Raw genomic sequence first — 14,292 nt, 5'->3', positions numbered from 1 at the left:
AATTTAGGTGAGGGAAATGTGATGAGAAGTTTAGCTGCAAAACATTGAAAAATGTTTCATAGCTGCAAAACATTTCGTAACATTGAAAGTGCTGCAAAACAACCACATTTAGAATTATGTGGACCTAAAATAGAGGTCTGCTAGTCCACTTCTCTGTCTGATTTTGATGTTCATCTTTCAGTTTCTCTGCATGTACTTCATTTTCTTTCAGAACACCACTCACAGGGAGATCTGCTTACTGTTTTAGATCTTTTCTTGACCCAATTTGATACATAAAAGCAGCTCAGTTTTCTGTTAATGCTGTATTTAGACAACATTTCAATAGCTCAAGAAAATAGAAAAGGCTTTTAAGGTAACTGTTAAAAATTACATTTGCAGGCTCTGAAAGTGCTTCTCCAATCCAATCTGCTCTTGGATCCCGATCACAGACACCCTCTCCTGCCACTCTGCATGCAGATCATATTGAGCAGAAGGATCTGCAGCTGGATGAGAAGCTCCACCACTCTGTTTTACAGACGCCAGATGACCTAGGCAATATCTGGAATAGAAAATACAAACTTGTTCTTTCTTTCTTTCTTTCTTTTTTCTTTCTAATGCAATGTAGTGAAGTAACTGGTATCACATGAGTTGTAAACAGTCCTGTACAAGGCTCTTTCATCTACACTTCAAAAATTTATTTAATTACAGTGATTGCTTTTAAAAGTAAACAAAAACCTTTTGCATTTTAACCTGTATTTCATTGGAATTTTTGGTGGTGGATTAAAGTCCACATATTAAAATTGTTCTTTTAGTTGCTGAGAATTGTGGCAGCTTAATCTCGCATGTGGTCCTGCCATGGACTGTTTTATCATTGATGTAAAAATAATAAGACATAATTTTATAATCTTATCATTTTTCCTTACAAGTTTGGTTCATCTCCCTTTCATATCTAAACCAATTTGTAATTATGTCAGCTATCTTAGTTGTGGAATTCTGAGATATATTTTCTTTGAAATGCAATGTGAATATTTCTCCCGCATTTGGTCTTATGGAAACAAAAGAGTGTCTGCTATGTATTTCAGACCATCTTTCTTTATTAGCCTACTGATGGACAGAAAGATCATTTTGCTTTGTACTTGAAAATCTACAGCCTAGAAACCAATAGCATCTCTACCACAGTGACCCGGAAGTTCAAAAGAAGAGTCTATGTTATTAGGCTGAATTCAGATTTATTTTTGATTTGGTATTCCTGTGGGGGCTACAAGATTTTCAGAAGATCCCAACGAATTATCCACCTGAGGGGGTGGAAAGAAAATTATGAATGCCTGCTGCTCTCAAGCTGGCTCATTATCTAGTATTTTGTGGCTGTTTAGATAGTTAAGCGTGACTTGAGTAGACTTGAGCCATCATAATCTACTGAGGGTTTCTTTATATGGACAGTCTAGATAAATCATCTTCCACCTAAAAAAGAATGTTTTTTCATATAACACTGATGTATGGAAAGAGCTAGGTGTGTGTTAAGACTGTGGTGCTGAGTTACTGAATGTTCCCTCTCCACTCATGCAAATTAACTGTTTAAAGGACAATAGCTAGAGACAAGTTTAGTCACTTTTCTCTTCGACTTGCAATAACATGCTTTCCTAGTAGATTCTGAAAAAAATAGTCTTTATGTATTATTAGGATAAATGTAAAGACCAAAGATAATTTTACTTGAAAGCAGCCAGGTGGGGTTCTGGATTCATTGACCTCAAGGAATGTAAGAAAATACATACAAGAGGAGTGGCCTTACTAGGTCTGTCAGATCTGTATTAGAGCTCCAGCAGTGACCTTAAATGTTATTTCATGAAAGAATATAAGAAATAGGACAGTTCTTCCTCTACAGAGTTTATAACAGACAAAGCTTAACATATACAGTGTTGAGATGGCTGAATGGGTAAAAAATAGCTTATTCTGAAAGCCTGATCATTCCATTTTATGAGGAGTGTGTATTTGATAGTTGTATCAGAACTTTTCCAGTTCTGGAGAGGTAGATCTCACTGTACTTTTTTCCTTCCATTACAGAAACTAGTGAATTCCCCTCAGAATGTTGCAGTGTGATGGCTGGGGGAACACTTACAGGATGGCATGCAGATGTTGCTACTGTGATGTGGAGGAGGATGCTAGGAATTCTGGGAGATGTCAACAGCATAATGGATCCAGAGATTCATGCCCAGGTTTTTGATTATCTGTGTGAACTGTGGCAGAATCTGGCCAAGGTAAAAGAACTGAACTGTTTTAACAACCTGACCTGTTTGGGTAGGATTTTCAAAAAGAAAAAAATACTGCCTTATATATTTCCCTTAAATAATTCCCTTTCTGTTTTGTTTTTAATAATTGCAGATAAGAGACAATCTTGGGATTTCAACAGACAACCTAACTTCACCATCTCCCCCAGTTTTAATTCCACCACTGAGAATTCTAACACCATGGCTCTTCAAGGTAAATTTAAACAATAAACTGTGAAACAGAAATAAATGTAGAAGAGTGTTTAATGTAATTTTTTAATCTATGAATAATAAATATTGTTCTAAAACTGTAGGCAACAATGCTGACTGATAAATACAAACAAGGAAAGCTACATGCTTATAAGCTTATTTGTAAGACAATGAAACGAAGACAAGATGTTTCTCCAAACAGGGATTTTTTAACTCATTTCTACAATATCATGCACTGTGGACTTCTTCATGTTGATCAAGTAAGTTGATTATGAAATTCAAAATAATATAAATGTTATGACTGACTCTTCTCAAAATTACTCAGTGTATTTTCATCTGAGTAATTTAACTTTGTTTTGGAAATTAGTGCTGTGACTGATACTTCTAAAAAGAAAACTTTGATAAATGATCCTCATGTTCTTGGTTGTATTCAGAAATGCTTTTTTTGTTGTCCATTTCAAGGAAATATGAGGGCAGAAAAGATACTCTCTCATTTTTTATTGATTGTATGTTACAGATTGAAGTATGCAAGAAAGAGAAGGAAGCAGATCTCTCTAAAGTCTACTGTTCTTCTTACTTGCTCCCTGATGCAACAGTTTAGCTAGTAAATTGTGCTCACTACATTGGAGGCCTTTGTTTCTACAGCAAGTATAGGAACCAGCAAACTGAGATGTACAGAGCGTATCTAATCAGTGGGAGTAGACCTTTTTTATAGGTTTTGATATTAAGAAGTCTGAAAATATTATATGGCTTAAATACTTTTTAAATGTTTGCAGAAGTGTAAAAAAGTTGGGCTTGTGAACATTTTTGAGGAATGATTATAGGCATGGGTAGATCAAAGGTTCAAACAACCTTGATTTCTTTAACTGGGAAGGATAGAATTAGTCCAAAATTATTCCACAGGTGACTATGGATAGGACAGACCTCCAGTTTCTGTCCTGTAACAACCATTAATGCTGCTTTTCTTGCTGCATTGAAGATCCTCCTATGACATACTGCTATTTAGTTGGATATTACTACTAGTGGAGAATTATTCAAAGGAGAAAAGGGGAGGGGTGTCTATCTATAGACTTGGGATTTTTTTTACAATTAAAGCATTTTATACTTTTTTCCAAGTACTTTTGAAAAAAATTGCAGCATGTACAATGATTTTTGAAAGTGCCTCACTAAGTCTACAAGAACATAATATGCTGTGCTGATTAACTACATACCAGAAATGTTACAAAACACTTTATTATCTTCCTTCAAATTTTGGTTCCATATGGGTATATGTAGGAGGTTTTTTAAATACCTTTAAATACCTTTTTTAAAGTTACAGTCAGGCAATACTTGATGGAGAGGATTAAGCAGTTGTTAAAGTATAATAGCTGGTTATCTTTCTATATCTTTTCTGTACCTATTCAAATGAATGGTTAATCAGTTACAGAACTCTTAAAAGCTGACTGTAAATCAATAGATGAACTATTGTCCGAGCTTAAATTGATTTATAAAGTATACCAAGTTTACTTACGTTAATCTGAGTATACTTAAGGAATTTATCTTTTTGTGCTACTCTTCTCTCATTAATGAGTGTTCTACTGGCCACAATGAGTTTTCTTTCTCACATTTTTACTTTCTACTTTTGATAAATACCTGCCTTTTTTCTTTCATTTTTCATTTGATTTGTGTTGATACTCTTCTTTTTTTCCCTTTTTCTTCTGCGAGGATATTGTCAATACAATCATCAAGCACTGCTCTCCTCAGTTCTTTTCACTTGGTTTACCTGGTGCTACCATGCTTATTATGGATTTCATTGTAGCAGCAGGAAGAGTGGCTGCTTCTTCTTTCCTCAATGTAAGTATTCATGAGTTAATTCTCATTTACGGGTGACAAAGAATTTGAGAGAATACTGAGCAGTATGTTTTTCTTTGACTAGGGTGGTCAATTGATCCCAGAATTCAATGTAGTGTTTATCAAATACAGATAATGTTAATGATTTATTCCAGAGTACTACACATGCCTCTCCAGAAAATATGTGAGGAATGCAAAAATTACTGTTGAAGCAGAAGAACTTATTTTAGAATTACAAAAATTGTGACTGCCATTTTTCTGTGCTTAAAGATGTTTTAAAGTAAATGTCTATTTTTACCATGATTTCATTTTTAAAATGTACTTATTCCCCCATATCTCTGCTATGAAATGACTTTTATGATCAGGCTTGAGAACTCAAATGTGCTAGTGTTTGCAATATTTGGATTTTTTTACACACTTCTGATTTTGTTACTCAGGCAAGTTCAGCCTTATATAGTAATACTATGTGATAACCTAGGTGCTGTTGGATGTGTATATTGTACTCTCTCAAATCCCCCATAGTCTCCTCCAACTCTCTGTGAAATTTGACTGTTTCTCCCATCAATCCCTCTCTAACCAGTTATGAAATCCAGTCTCCCTCAAGGTACTTGTCTGAAGCCTCTGTCAGCCTCTTACACTGTAGCCTTTCCTGTTCAGCAATGCCTCATGTCACTTTTAGTAGTTTTCCACATCCTGGTCAATTAGCTGAACCTAGGACCTGAGCCCAGTTAGCAGCTCAGTCATTTGTCTGTAATCCTAACAATCCTTCTGCCTCCTTTTTACTGTCTTGGAAAATGAGAGCAGGGGTGTGCATGAGTAAAAATCCAAGGAGCTGAGGCCTCTGTTTATTCAGCTTTGCAGGAGCTCAGAATTTCAGGAGAAAGGAAATGGCTATATACAATTTCAACCATCATTCTTTTTAAGGAAGCTAAAAATGTCAGCTTTCTGATTGCAGTAAGAATATATATTTCTCCCCCCCCTTTTTTTTTAGGCACCAAGAGTTGAAGCACAAGTTCTTTTAGGATCTCTAGTCTGTTTTCCCAATTTATATCGTGAACTACCAGCTCTTCACCCAAATATTCCTGACATTGCTGTGTCTCAGTTTACAGATGTTAAGGTAGGAATTTTAAGAATATTTGGCTAGTATTCTATTAACCAAATACATGCCTAATATTGTGCTTTTGCAGACAATATTAAGATTTTAAGATCCTAGAATTTTTTGAAAGTAATTTCAAATAGATCATAAGACTCAAGATCCTATAAGGTCTTGTGAAACTTTATACTTCTAAACATACATTATAATTGCTATTAACTTAATAATAAAGTGTTTTCTTATGTTTGTAGAAGAAAATTATACATTATCTCACCCTTTCAAGCCTTCTCTCACTAGGGTGATTTGCAGGTATCACAGATTTAATTAGCTGAGACAAGAAGACTGAGAGGTTTAAGATTCATTATTTAATTTATTAAGACAATTATATTTATTTCACAACTGGTGAAATCTGCCTGTGTTCCTAGAGACTTTAAAAAATTTCTGCACAGCAGTGTGTTCTGTACAGCAGTATGTTTTTTCTTCAAAATGCAAATATAAATGGAGTCATTACCTTGTCTGTCATGACACAGATTTAGGCAATGTGACAGTATACTGAAACTGCACAGAGCACAGTTTGTGTCTAAGAAAGGCTCCCCTTAAGTTTTCCAAACTGTGTCAGTTTGGGGAGAAATGATGACTTGAGAGCTGCTTAATACCTTGCTCCCCTTTGGAGACTGATTTTGAATTCCTTCTTTCTCATTTCTATTGTAGAATGGCTGTTTACGTGAATTATATTAAGGGCAGCCTACAGCTTTAGGGACTTTTCACTGTCATTGAGTCAAATTTGTTCTTGACAGCATTCTTAAGGCACTGTAGGCACTTAGTCTGCAACTAGTTGAAAATATTTTTTTAATCAATTCAATTTTTTGAAAGTGCTTGTTTAAACCTTAAGGTAAAAGATTCTGTCATACCCTTTAGCACTACCTAAGATAGCTTCAGGGAGCCCTTTACTATTTTTTTCCCCCCTTGATATTTTATGGAAATGCTTTGTCAAGAATTGGATACATGGCTCATCAGGAGAAATTAGGACAGTAACGTGTAGGATATTCTTGGGGCGGCACAGTAACAAGTATCTGGGACAGGCTTTGGAGTAATGGTAAGCAAACAATTCATCTGACCATAACATAGAGATTCAACTAAGCAATATGCCTGTGTGCACTATAATAATATTTTGATGCTTTTTGTGATGGAGTTATGTGTAAATCAGTGAATTTTTCCTCTTCATTTTAGGAACTCATAATTAAAACTGTGTTAAGCTCGGCAAGAGAGGAGCCATCTGGTCCTGCACGGTAAGCCATACAAAAAGAGCTTCTACATTAATAGGTTCTTTCTTGATTAGGCTGTTTTGTGGTGAATATATTAGACAGCTTAAAGTAAAACTCTGTTGCATTTTATTAATGGTTTTCTTCACCACTGTCAAAACTGTGGTCCATGATGTGAAATTGAAATTGTTTGTAATAGAGATATTAAATGGACAAACTGGGCTGGTCTGGTCCAATATTCTTTCTGTGATAGTGGCTGATAGGAAAGGGTGTAAATAAGGGTAAGAGAATAAGCTTTCCCAGCCTACACTGGTGTTCAGCTCGGGGATTTTCTGGACTAGAGAGGCATTCTTTACTTTGATTAGGACAAGACTATTTATGAGGGAGGGCTAGTTTGTTTTTTTTTATTAGATCACATTACTTAATTTGAAAAACAGAAATAATCCAATGTACATGAGCCCTTATTATGGTATGGACAAGACGCAGAAAAAACTGAGCTAAGCATTAAACTAGGAATGGTTGCTCTGATGCTTAAACCTAAGCATCTTCACCAAATAAATAACTCTGGAGAGGATTATTACCAGTTTTCTTTCCTGTTTCTTCATTTGCTTAGGATTTTATTCCTCCATACCCATCCTCAGAAGCATTCAGTTACACAGTCCTGTGTATGGGATTTGAACAGGAATCTCTAATGCCTACCAAGGAAGAGTGCATTTGTGTGCCTTATATATTTGGAAAGAGTGAATATATATGTTCAACTAATATATTGTCACTTAAAAATACTAGAAGTACATACCTGAAAAGCTACAATTCTGGAAAAATCAGCTTATTGAACCTTTAAACCATTTTTTGGAAAACCAAGAGCAGTTTTCATCAGCCCACTTACCTCTTTCTTCATGTGAGCTGATAATATTTCTCGACAGAGGAAAAAGAGGGAATATCCTGAGATCGCATTAACTTAATTTTTCATGTTACAAAACTGCTTTCTAAAAGGCATAACACTCTCCACTTTGCAATTTTTCTTTCAGTGACAATGTACAAAATAGGGTGGGTTTACACTATAATGTACTATTAAGTCTTGTATGTATTTTTGCTGTCTGTAAGCATTTTCGTGATTCTATGCAGCCTTAAAATCCTTTTTCTACAGCATAGGCTTCACAGCCACTTCTGTTTCTTTTCTTGCCTACAGTTTTTCCTTCCCAGATGTAACGCATTGCAGGTTACATGACCAGCTTTCTTGTTTTCAATTTTGGATTGCTCTCCAATTTTATCCAGGATTTTGAATCCTGAAGTTGTTTCCAAAATATTTGTAGACTCTCTTCCTGAACAAAATAACTAATGGGTCAGAGATGGCTTAAGCTAGCTCCTTAACATTTCTGAAGAAATTTCATCCATCTGCTGATTTGAACTCATTTATCTAAATACTCTTTACCTTTACGCTTTTTTTCTATTTCTATGAAGAAACAACAAAAGTTAATGTACTAATCACAATATGTATACTGACTGTAGGATTCATGTACCCCTTCTCTATTCATCCTTGTTTATTGTCCATCTAAAACAATGTGAATGTCCATGAGAGAGTAACATTCCTCTCTCATCTCTGTGTCTCAGAAGCTCTAAATATGAGAAACCTCTTGTGTTAGGAAGGAGGAAGCTCCGACCCCAATTTTTGCTTTGTCTTAAGAAAATATAAGAATTTCTCATATGTTGATTCCAAATAATATTTTTAATCAAAACACACATAGAAATGCAGGAGTTCTTGATGTCTTTTGGATTTTTCAGTTGCTCAGATGGGTGCTTCCTCTGCCCTTTCCTCTGCCTTCATCAGCATACTTTGGATTTCTTGATAATTTTTAAATGTTTTACAGCACTAGAGGTTTTTGTACAGCTGTTTTGGAAATATTAAAAACATATTTGTTGTTATATGTCTTTATCAAAACTTAACGAATCATAAAAATTACACATTCCCCAACAACTTGTCCTCCAACATTGTTTTGCAGATGTGTTGCTCTTTGTAGCCTTGGAATTTGGATCTGTGAGGAGCTAGTCCATGAATCACATCATCCTCAGATCAAGGAAGCATTGAATGTGATATGTGTTTCTTTAAAGGTAAGAGAATTAAATTTTTACAATGTATGTTGCCTTTATGTGTAAAGATACTTTGCATTTTCCAAGTCTTAATGACATTTTAGCATCTTTACTTTGCAATCTCATTTGTTGTCCTTACAAAAGAGAGAACTCAATTTAATGAGTGGATCTCTGAAATGTCAAAAGTTCTTTACCCTTCTTTAAGTTTGGAGAGAATGATGTGCTGGGAGGATAAGACAGTAGATCTTTATTCTTACAAAATCACTAGCCATTCTAACCTACCACATATTCTCACAACATTCTGTGCATGTTCACTTCTGAGTTCGAGTCATTGAATCATGCAATAGTGCTTCTTAGGCTGGCTAGATATTTAGTGAGAAATGCAGAGTACTTATACCTTATGCATGGAAGCACCAGAAATGTTTCATTTGCTGGGGCAGAGTCCTTTTTTATGCTTATTCCAGGAGCTGCATATTTTTGGCTATATTTTTGCTTGATGAGTGTTTCTGTTTTCCTACTATTTTAAATCTTTTTGCATTTGTTCTTATTTTATAGCATAATTAGAATGTTAGTAAAAACCTTTTTGTTGTTAAGCAGTTTTCAAATTTGCATGTTTCTGAGCAATAGTTTCAGCTTTTAAAATGTTTTCCAGTTTATCTTCAGAACCGTTCTATGTGCTTTTTGTTTGCATCAAAATTCTATGAATAGTCTAGTCTTTCTTTATATACAGATTAATAAAAATTAAAATGTACACCTGTTACACATGACTTCTGTCGGATGTTGGGGATTATTATTTTCTTTTAAGCAATGGGAATCTGAAAAATATCTTAGCAGATCAGCTGCTCACATCCTGTGAAGCAGGATTTGAGTCTTTGTATAAGGTAGCTGCAGGCCTTTTAGTATTAGACTCTAATTTGCAATTTCCTGTTTTGCAAAATCACATTCATTCTTTGCAGCTCCACTAATACCCTCTTCCAGTGTTTTCCCCTTGGTTTTTAATAATGCTTAACTTTTGCATTTTATCAAGTTCCTGTGCAAGTTTGGTATAAGGCAAATGATGTTTTATCTTGCTGCTCCAATTTATCAATATTTGAACTATTTTTATCCTGAAATTCATAGTAATTTATGTTCTTTTTCTCTGACGTATTTATTAAACCAATTATTTGTATCTCATTTATATTAAGCATAAATTACTTTTTGAATGAGAAAACAAAGATCTTTATATTTCTACTTTGCTTTTCTTTGTGTTGGCAAAACCATCCAGTGTACATTGTCTTTTTTCCTAGTTCTGAGCAATGGTATACATTCACAATTGAGTTTAATAACGAAATGAAAAGTTCATTAATTTGTCATGGGAGAAATAAATTAGCTCTAATTTGTTACCTTAGCAATCTCCAGGCTACCAAGTAGTCAGAGGTTGGAACTCCCAGAATGGATAATTTTCTTATTTTCAGGAGAAATGAATGGGTAGGGAGCTCTAGTCCAACTTACTGATAAGTTCAATTGAACAAATAATATTGAATAGAAATGTTAGCAGCAATTACATGCTTATTTTTGAAATACCAGAAGCATATTCAGAGCTGCAGTTCAGCAGCTGGCTTTGGATGAAGCTAGTGCTTCTGTGTGCAGTACCACTCTGTCTACATTAACCTCTGCAGGAGCTTGAGCACAAAAGATCCTAACCAGCCATCCAGACCTATGATTTTATTCTGCTTCTCTCAAAAATGCTGCAGATACATCACAAAATTGTCTTGTATAAATCTAGTTAAATGAGTGCTAAACAATAGGTTATTTTTCAAGTATGGACAAGGTTAAATTCCTCATGTAACATCCAGAAAGGTGGGACCCTTACAAAAATTAACTTTATGGTAAGACTACCTTTCCAAGAAAAACCTTGAGAGTTGGGAAACAGGAAAAGTGCCAGTTCACTGGTATCTTTTTCCCCCACCATCAAGTGAGTTCTCAAAAATTATGTCCACAATTTATGCTACTAAATATAAAAGTGGTGAATTCTTATGCTTTATAACATAGGACATTTTCCAGAGACAAAGAATGGCAGGTGGAATGTTTATGGCATCATACAGGTGTTTCCATGGCCATTCTGAAGGTTGTTGTAAAAGAAGTCAAAACCAAATAACTGACTTGAAAGGGGTGAATTGTTTCATTACCTGACATGTAGTCAGTGAGGCTGCTTGAGTTCAGGAAAATGTCTTTCCAGGACCCACAGCTCTCAGAACTGTCTGTTCAAAGGTGCCTGAGTGTTTGTTGTGGTTTAAGCCCAGCTGGAAGTTGAGCACCATGCAGCCACTCGCTCAATCTTTCTTCCCACCCACTGTAGTGCAATGACAAGGAAAATCAAGACAAAACTTATATGTTGAGATGACAACAGTTTAATAATCAAAAGCAAAGTAAACAGTGCAATAATGGTAAATGATAGCAATAATAAGAGAAAGGAAAGAAAACCCAAGTGATGCACAATAATTTTCTCACCACCCGCTGACCGACATCCTTTTCCTAACCCCGACCAACCCCCTTTCCAGATAACTCCCCCAGTTTATGTACTGGGAATGATGTCCTACAGTGTGGAATATCCCTTTGGTCAGTTTGGGTCACCCATCCCAGCCATGTTCCCACCCAGTTTCTTTTGCTTACCTTCTCACAGGTACAGCATGAGACAAGAGAAAAAAAAAATCCTTGAGTTTTGATAAACAGAATTTAGCAAAAAGCAAAACATTGGTGTGTTATCAACACCATTCTCATTCCAAATCCACAACACAGCACTGCAAGAACTGCTGAGAGGAAATTAACTTGACCCTAGTGACAGCATTCTTTTGAAATGTGATATATTGACCATGCTAGGACAGCTCTCTGAAGCACATGAAGGATTTGATCTATTTCAGCCAACCCCCATATTCTTGATCAAAACTTCCTCCCTGATGCTTTTCCCATGAATAATAAAAAAATTGTGTACAAGATTAGATTTTAAATTTATTCATATTCATTACTTTATACACTTTATCCTTTATGTGAAATTTATGTCTCCGCTTAATTTTGTTCCTTTATTAAATTAAAAAAAGAGTTCTCTTCAACCAGAGAAAAAAAGAGGTTAACTGATTTGTGTAAACTAGCCAGTAATAAGAAAAAATTACTCACTCATCTTTATTTTAGAGCCTCTTTAAAAAAAGAACCATTAAAATGTAAGAAAAAAATGCTTTCTGTTTTTAAGTAGTGAATGGTCAATTAATCAGTGACCCTGAAAAGTCTCCAGGTCTTTTTCTCAGGTATTTTTTTCTTACTTTCAGTGGTCAGGATCTCTGTATTAAGCTACACCAGTTTGTGAACCCCATTTTTCTTCTCTAGTGATTTTAGGGTTCTCTTGCTAGCTTGTTAGGATGTTTTGAGCAATCTGGATTTGATCTCAAGTTCTGTAATCAAATTGTCATGCTTTCAGTTTGGTTTTTTTTGGGTTTTTTTTGGTTTGGTTTGGTTTTTTGTTGTTTTTTTTTTTTGGTTGCCACTCAAGCTTGAGCGTTAGAATCTATACCCTGCTCTTATCGAGCACTTTCACAACATGGAGAGAGGCTGTCTCATGAGGGATAAAAAAGTAATGATAGTCTTGTCATAAAGTTTGTGAAGATTTGGAGATGTGAGATGTTTACTCTTTTGAGATAAAAGTCAACGATAACATGTGAGTGAGAAACAGGGAAAGTCAGAACAAGAATTAACTACCCATTGTGTACTCAGGTTTTCACCTCCCTGGATGACTTGCAAGAGCCACTCATAGTTTTTCCTTTTGCTTACATAGATAACACAAATAAAAAATGGTAATTAAAGATTTGTACTCCAGATTTTTCCTTGTGCTTGTACCATTTCTTTTCAAGACTTTAAATGTAAAAATTGACAGCTCTGCTTTGATAAGAAGCACTGACTCAGAACAGAGTCTTCTTCCAGTGTATTCTCAGTTTAAGTTTTTTGCCATTCAATACTTTTATTCTAAAATCTTTATTTTCTACTCAGGCTTCATTGCCCAGGCATTTCAGCTTTCTTAAAGCTTTGGGTTTTTTAAGTTTTGTGAGATACATCCCTCCCTGAAGGGTTAATAGAAGTGGTCTGAGTAAGAAAAAGACCCATGAAGCCAAGAAATTACATCTAAGTGTTTTTACAGCATAATTGCCCTTTTCTGAGTTCAGAAGCAGAGAGCCATCTTGCAGCATATACCTGTGACAGCTTCACTGCTGAATGTAGTGAGATTGAAACGAGTAAAATATGTTGTTACTAATGCAGGAATTCACTTGTAATATTAACTTTGTCCTTGTCATTTGCTGCACACCTTAATGTTTTAAAGCAAGTGCAGTGAAGGTAAAAAACTCAATTACATGTCTTGTGCATCAACAATTTAGGGAAACACGTCTCTTAATTTCTATGTTTTCCCACTTAGGAGTGTAGAACAGAGTGTGCATCCTCCCTAAGAGTGGGAATTAGTTGTACAAATGTGTTCCCTTCTGCTTTGACCAGCACAGTAACTGTGGAAGGCAGGCTGCAGAGCAGCAGCCTTCTCCTGCCTTTAAAAGAAGAGCAGAGTTAAGCACAGAAGCCAAGGTGAATCCATTTCCATTCCAACATGTGCTGGGCACTGCAGTCACTAGCAGAGAGCAGAACAGTTCAGCTCATGTTTAGTACTACAGGCTGTGGTTTGGGCATGTGGCTCATCACCTGTCTTGATTCTCAGCAAAGACCTCTGATTTCAGAATTGGATCCTTGGGGGGGCTTTGCAGTGATTCATTAATATTAATAATCATCAAGATAATAAGAAATTAGTTCTTTCTTCCTGGCTTCATGATATTCTGCTATTCCAGTTAGGAGACACCTCTTCCTTTACTGGTGTGCATCTAACTGCATGTCTGCCCCAAAACTTTGATGTTAGCTGCTAACATTTGTTTATGAATATAAAATAGTTCTTTTTGAGTTTCGTAAAATTTAATTCTGTTCCTCTGGTAAATAGATACTTAAGGAACTGTATGTATAAAACTACCAGTGAAATTTGTGACCACCCTACCACCTAATGTACTCTTACACGAAACCATTTTGTCATTGTTACTGTGCTGTGTTCTCTTTTCCAGTTTCCAAATAAAACAGTAGCCCAAGTTGCCTGCAGTATGCTGAACATGCTGATACATTATGTACATAGGCTTCAACTTTATCAGGCTGATTCACCATTAAGAATAATACAAGTAAGTAATTTTTTTTAATTGAAATTTTCAATTATTTTAAATTAATCACTACAATGTGTTACCCTAAAGTTAAACACTTGAATATTGACAATTATGTTTTGCAAAACATTGAATTAGTATAAACATAATCTTACTTAACACTAACAGTAAGGAATTGCAGCACACATAACTTCCTGACTCCAGTATAGACATGTAATGTGTCTATGTCCTGCCTGTTTTTTCTCAGAGAAAAAGTGTCATGAAAATGTTGTCAGTAAAGTACAATTTTTTTCTTAATACCAGATATCTTCAAGCATGTTTATTGAAGTTCAGGAAGAAAATGATTGCTTAAAATA

At 35.3% G+C, this 14,292-nt stretch overlaps 1 protein-coding gene across 14 annotated transcripts in view; it reads left to right on the top strand.

Moving 5' to 3' along the window:
• RALGAPA1 (Ral GTPase activating protein catalytic subunit alpha 1) overlaps positions 1-14,292 on the top strand; it is a 132,373-nt gene that overhangs the window by 56,021 nt on the left and 62,060 nt on the right. For all 14 annotated transcript variants that reach the window (XR_008508448.1, XR_008508447.1, XM_036384014.2 and 11 more), the window contains 9 exons: positions 379-531; positions 2,041-2,234; positions 2,359-2,457; positions 2,558-2,713; positions 4,158-4,286; positions 5,275-5,400; positions 6,607-6,665; positions 8,639-8,747; positions 13,847-13,957. Coding sequence is in view for 12 of the 14 variants with exons in the window: in XM_036384014.2 (XP_036239907.1) it covers positions 379-531; positions 2,041-2,234; positions 2,359-2,457; positions 2,558-2,713; positions 4,158-4,286; positions 5,275-5,400; positions 6,607-6,665; positions 8,639-8,747; positions 13,847-13,957 (1,136 nt within the window). In the remaining 2 variants the exon portion in view is untranslated. The remainder of the gene's footprint in view (positions 1-378; positions 532-2,040; positions 2,235-2,358; positions 2,458-2,557; positions 2,714-4,157; positions 4,287-5,274; positions 5,401-6,606; positions 6,666-8,638; positions 8,748-13,846; positions 13,958-14,292) is intronic.

Source organism: Molothrus ater, chromosome 6 (genome assembly GCF_012460135.2).
Source record: "Molothrus ater isolate BHLD 08-10-18 breed brown headed cowbird chromosome 6, BPBGC_Mater_1.1, whole genome shotgun sequence".
Lineage (NCBI taxonomy): Eukaryota > Metazoa > Chordata > Aves > Passeriformes > Icteridae > Molothrus > Molothrus ater.
The sequence above is the reverse complement of the archived record's forward strand: the minus strand, read 5'-3'. Positions and strand labels throughout refer to the sequence as shown.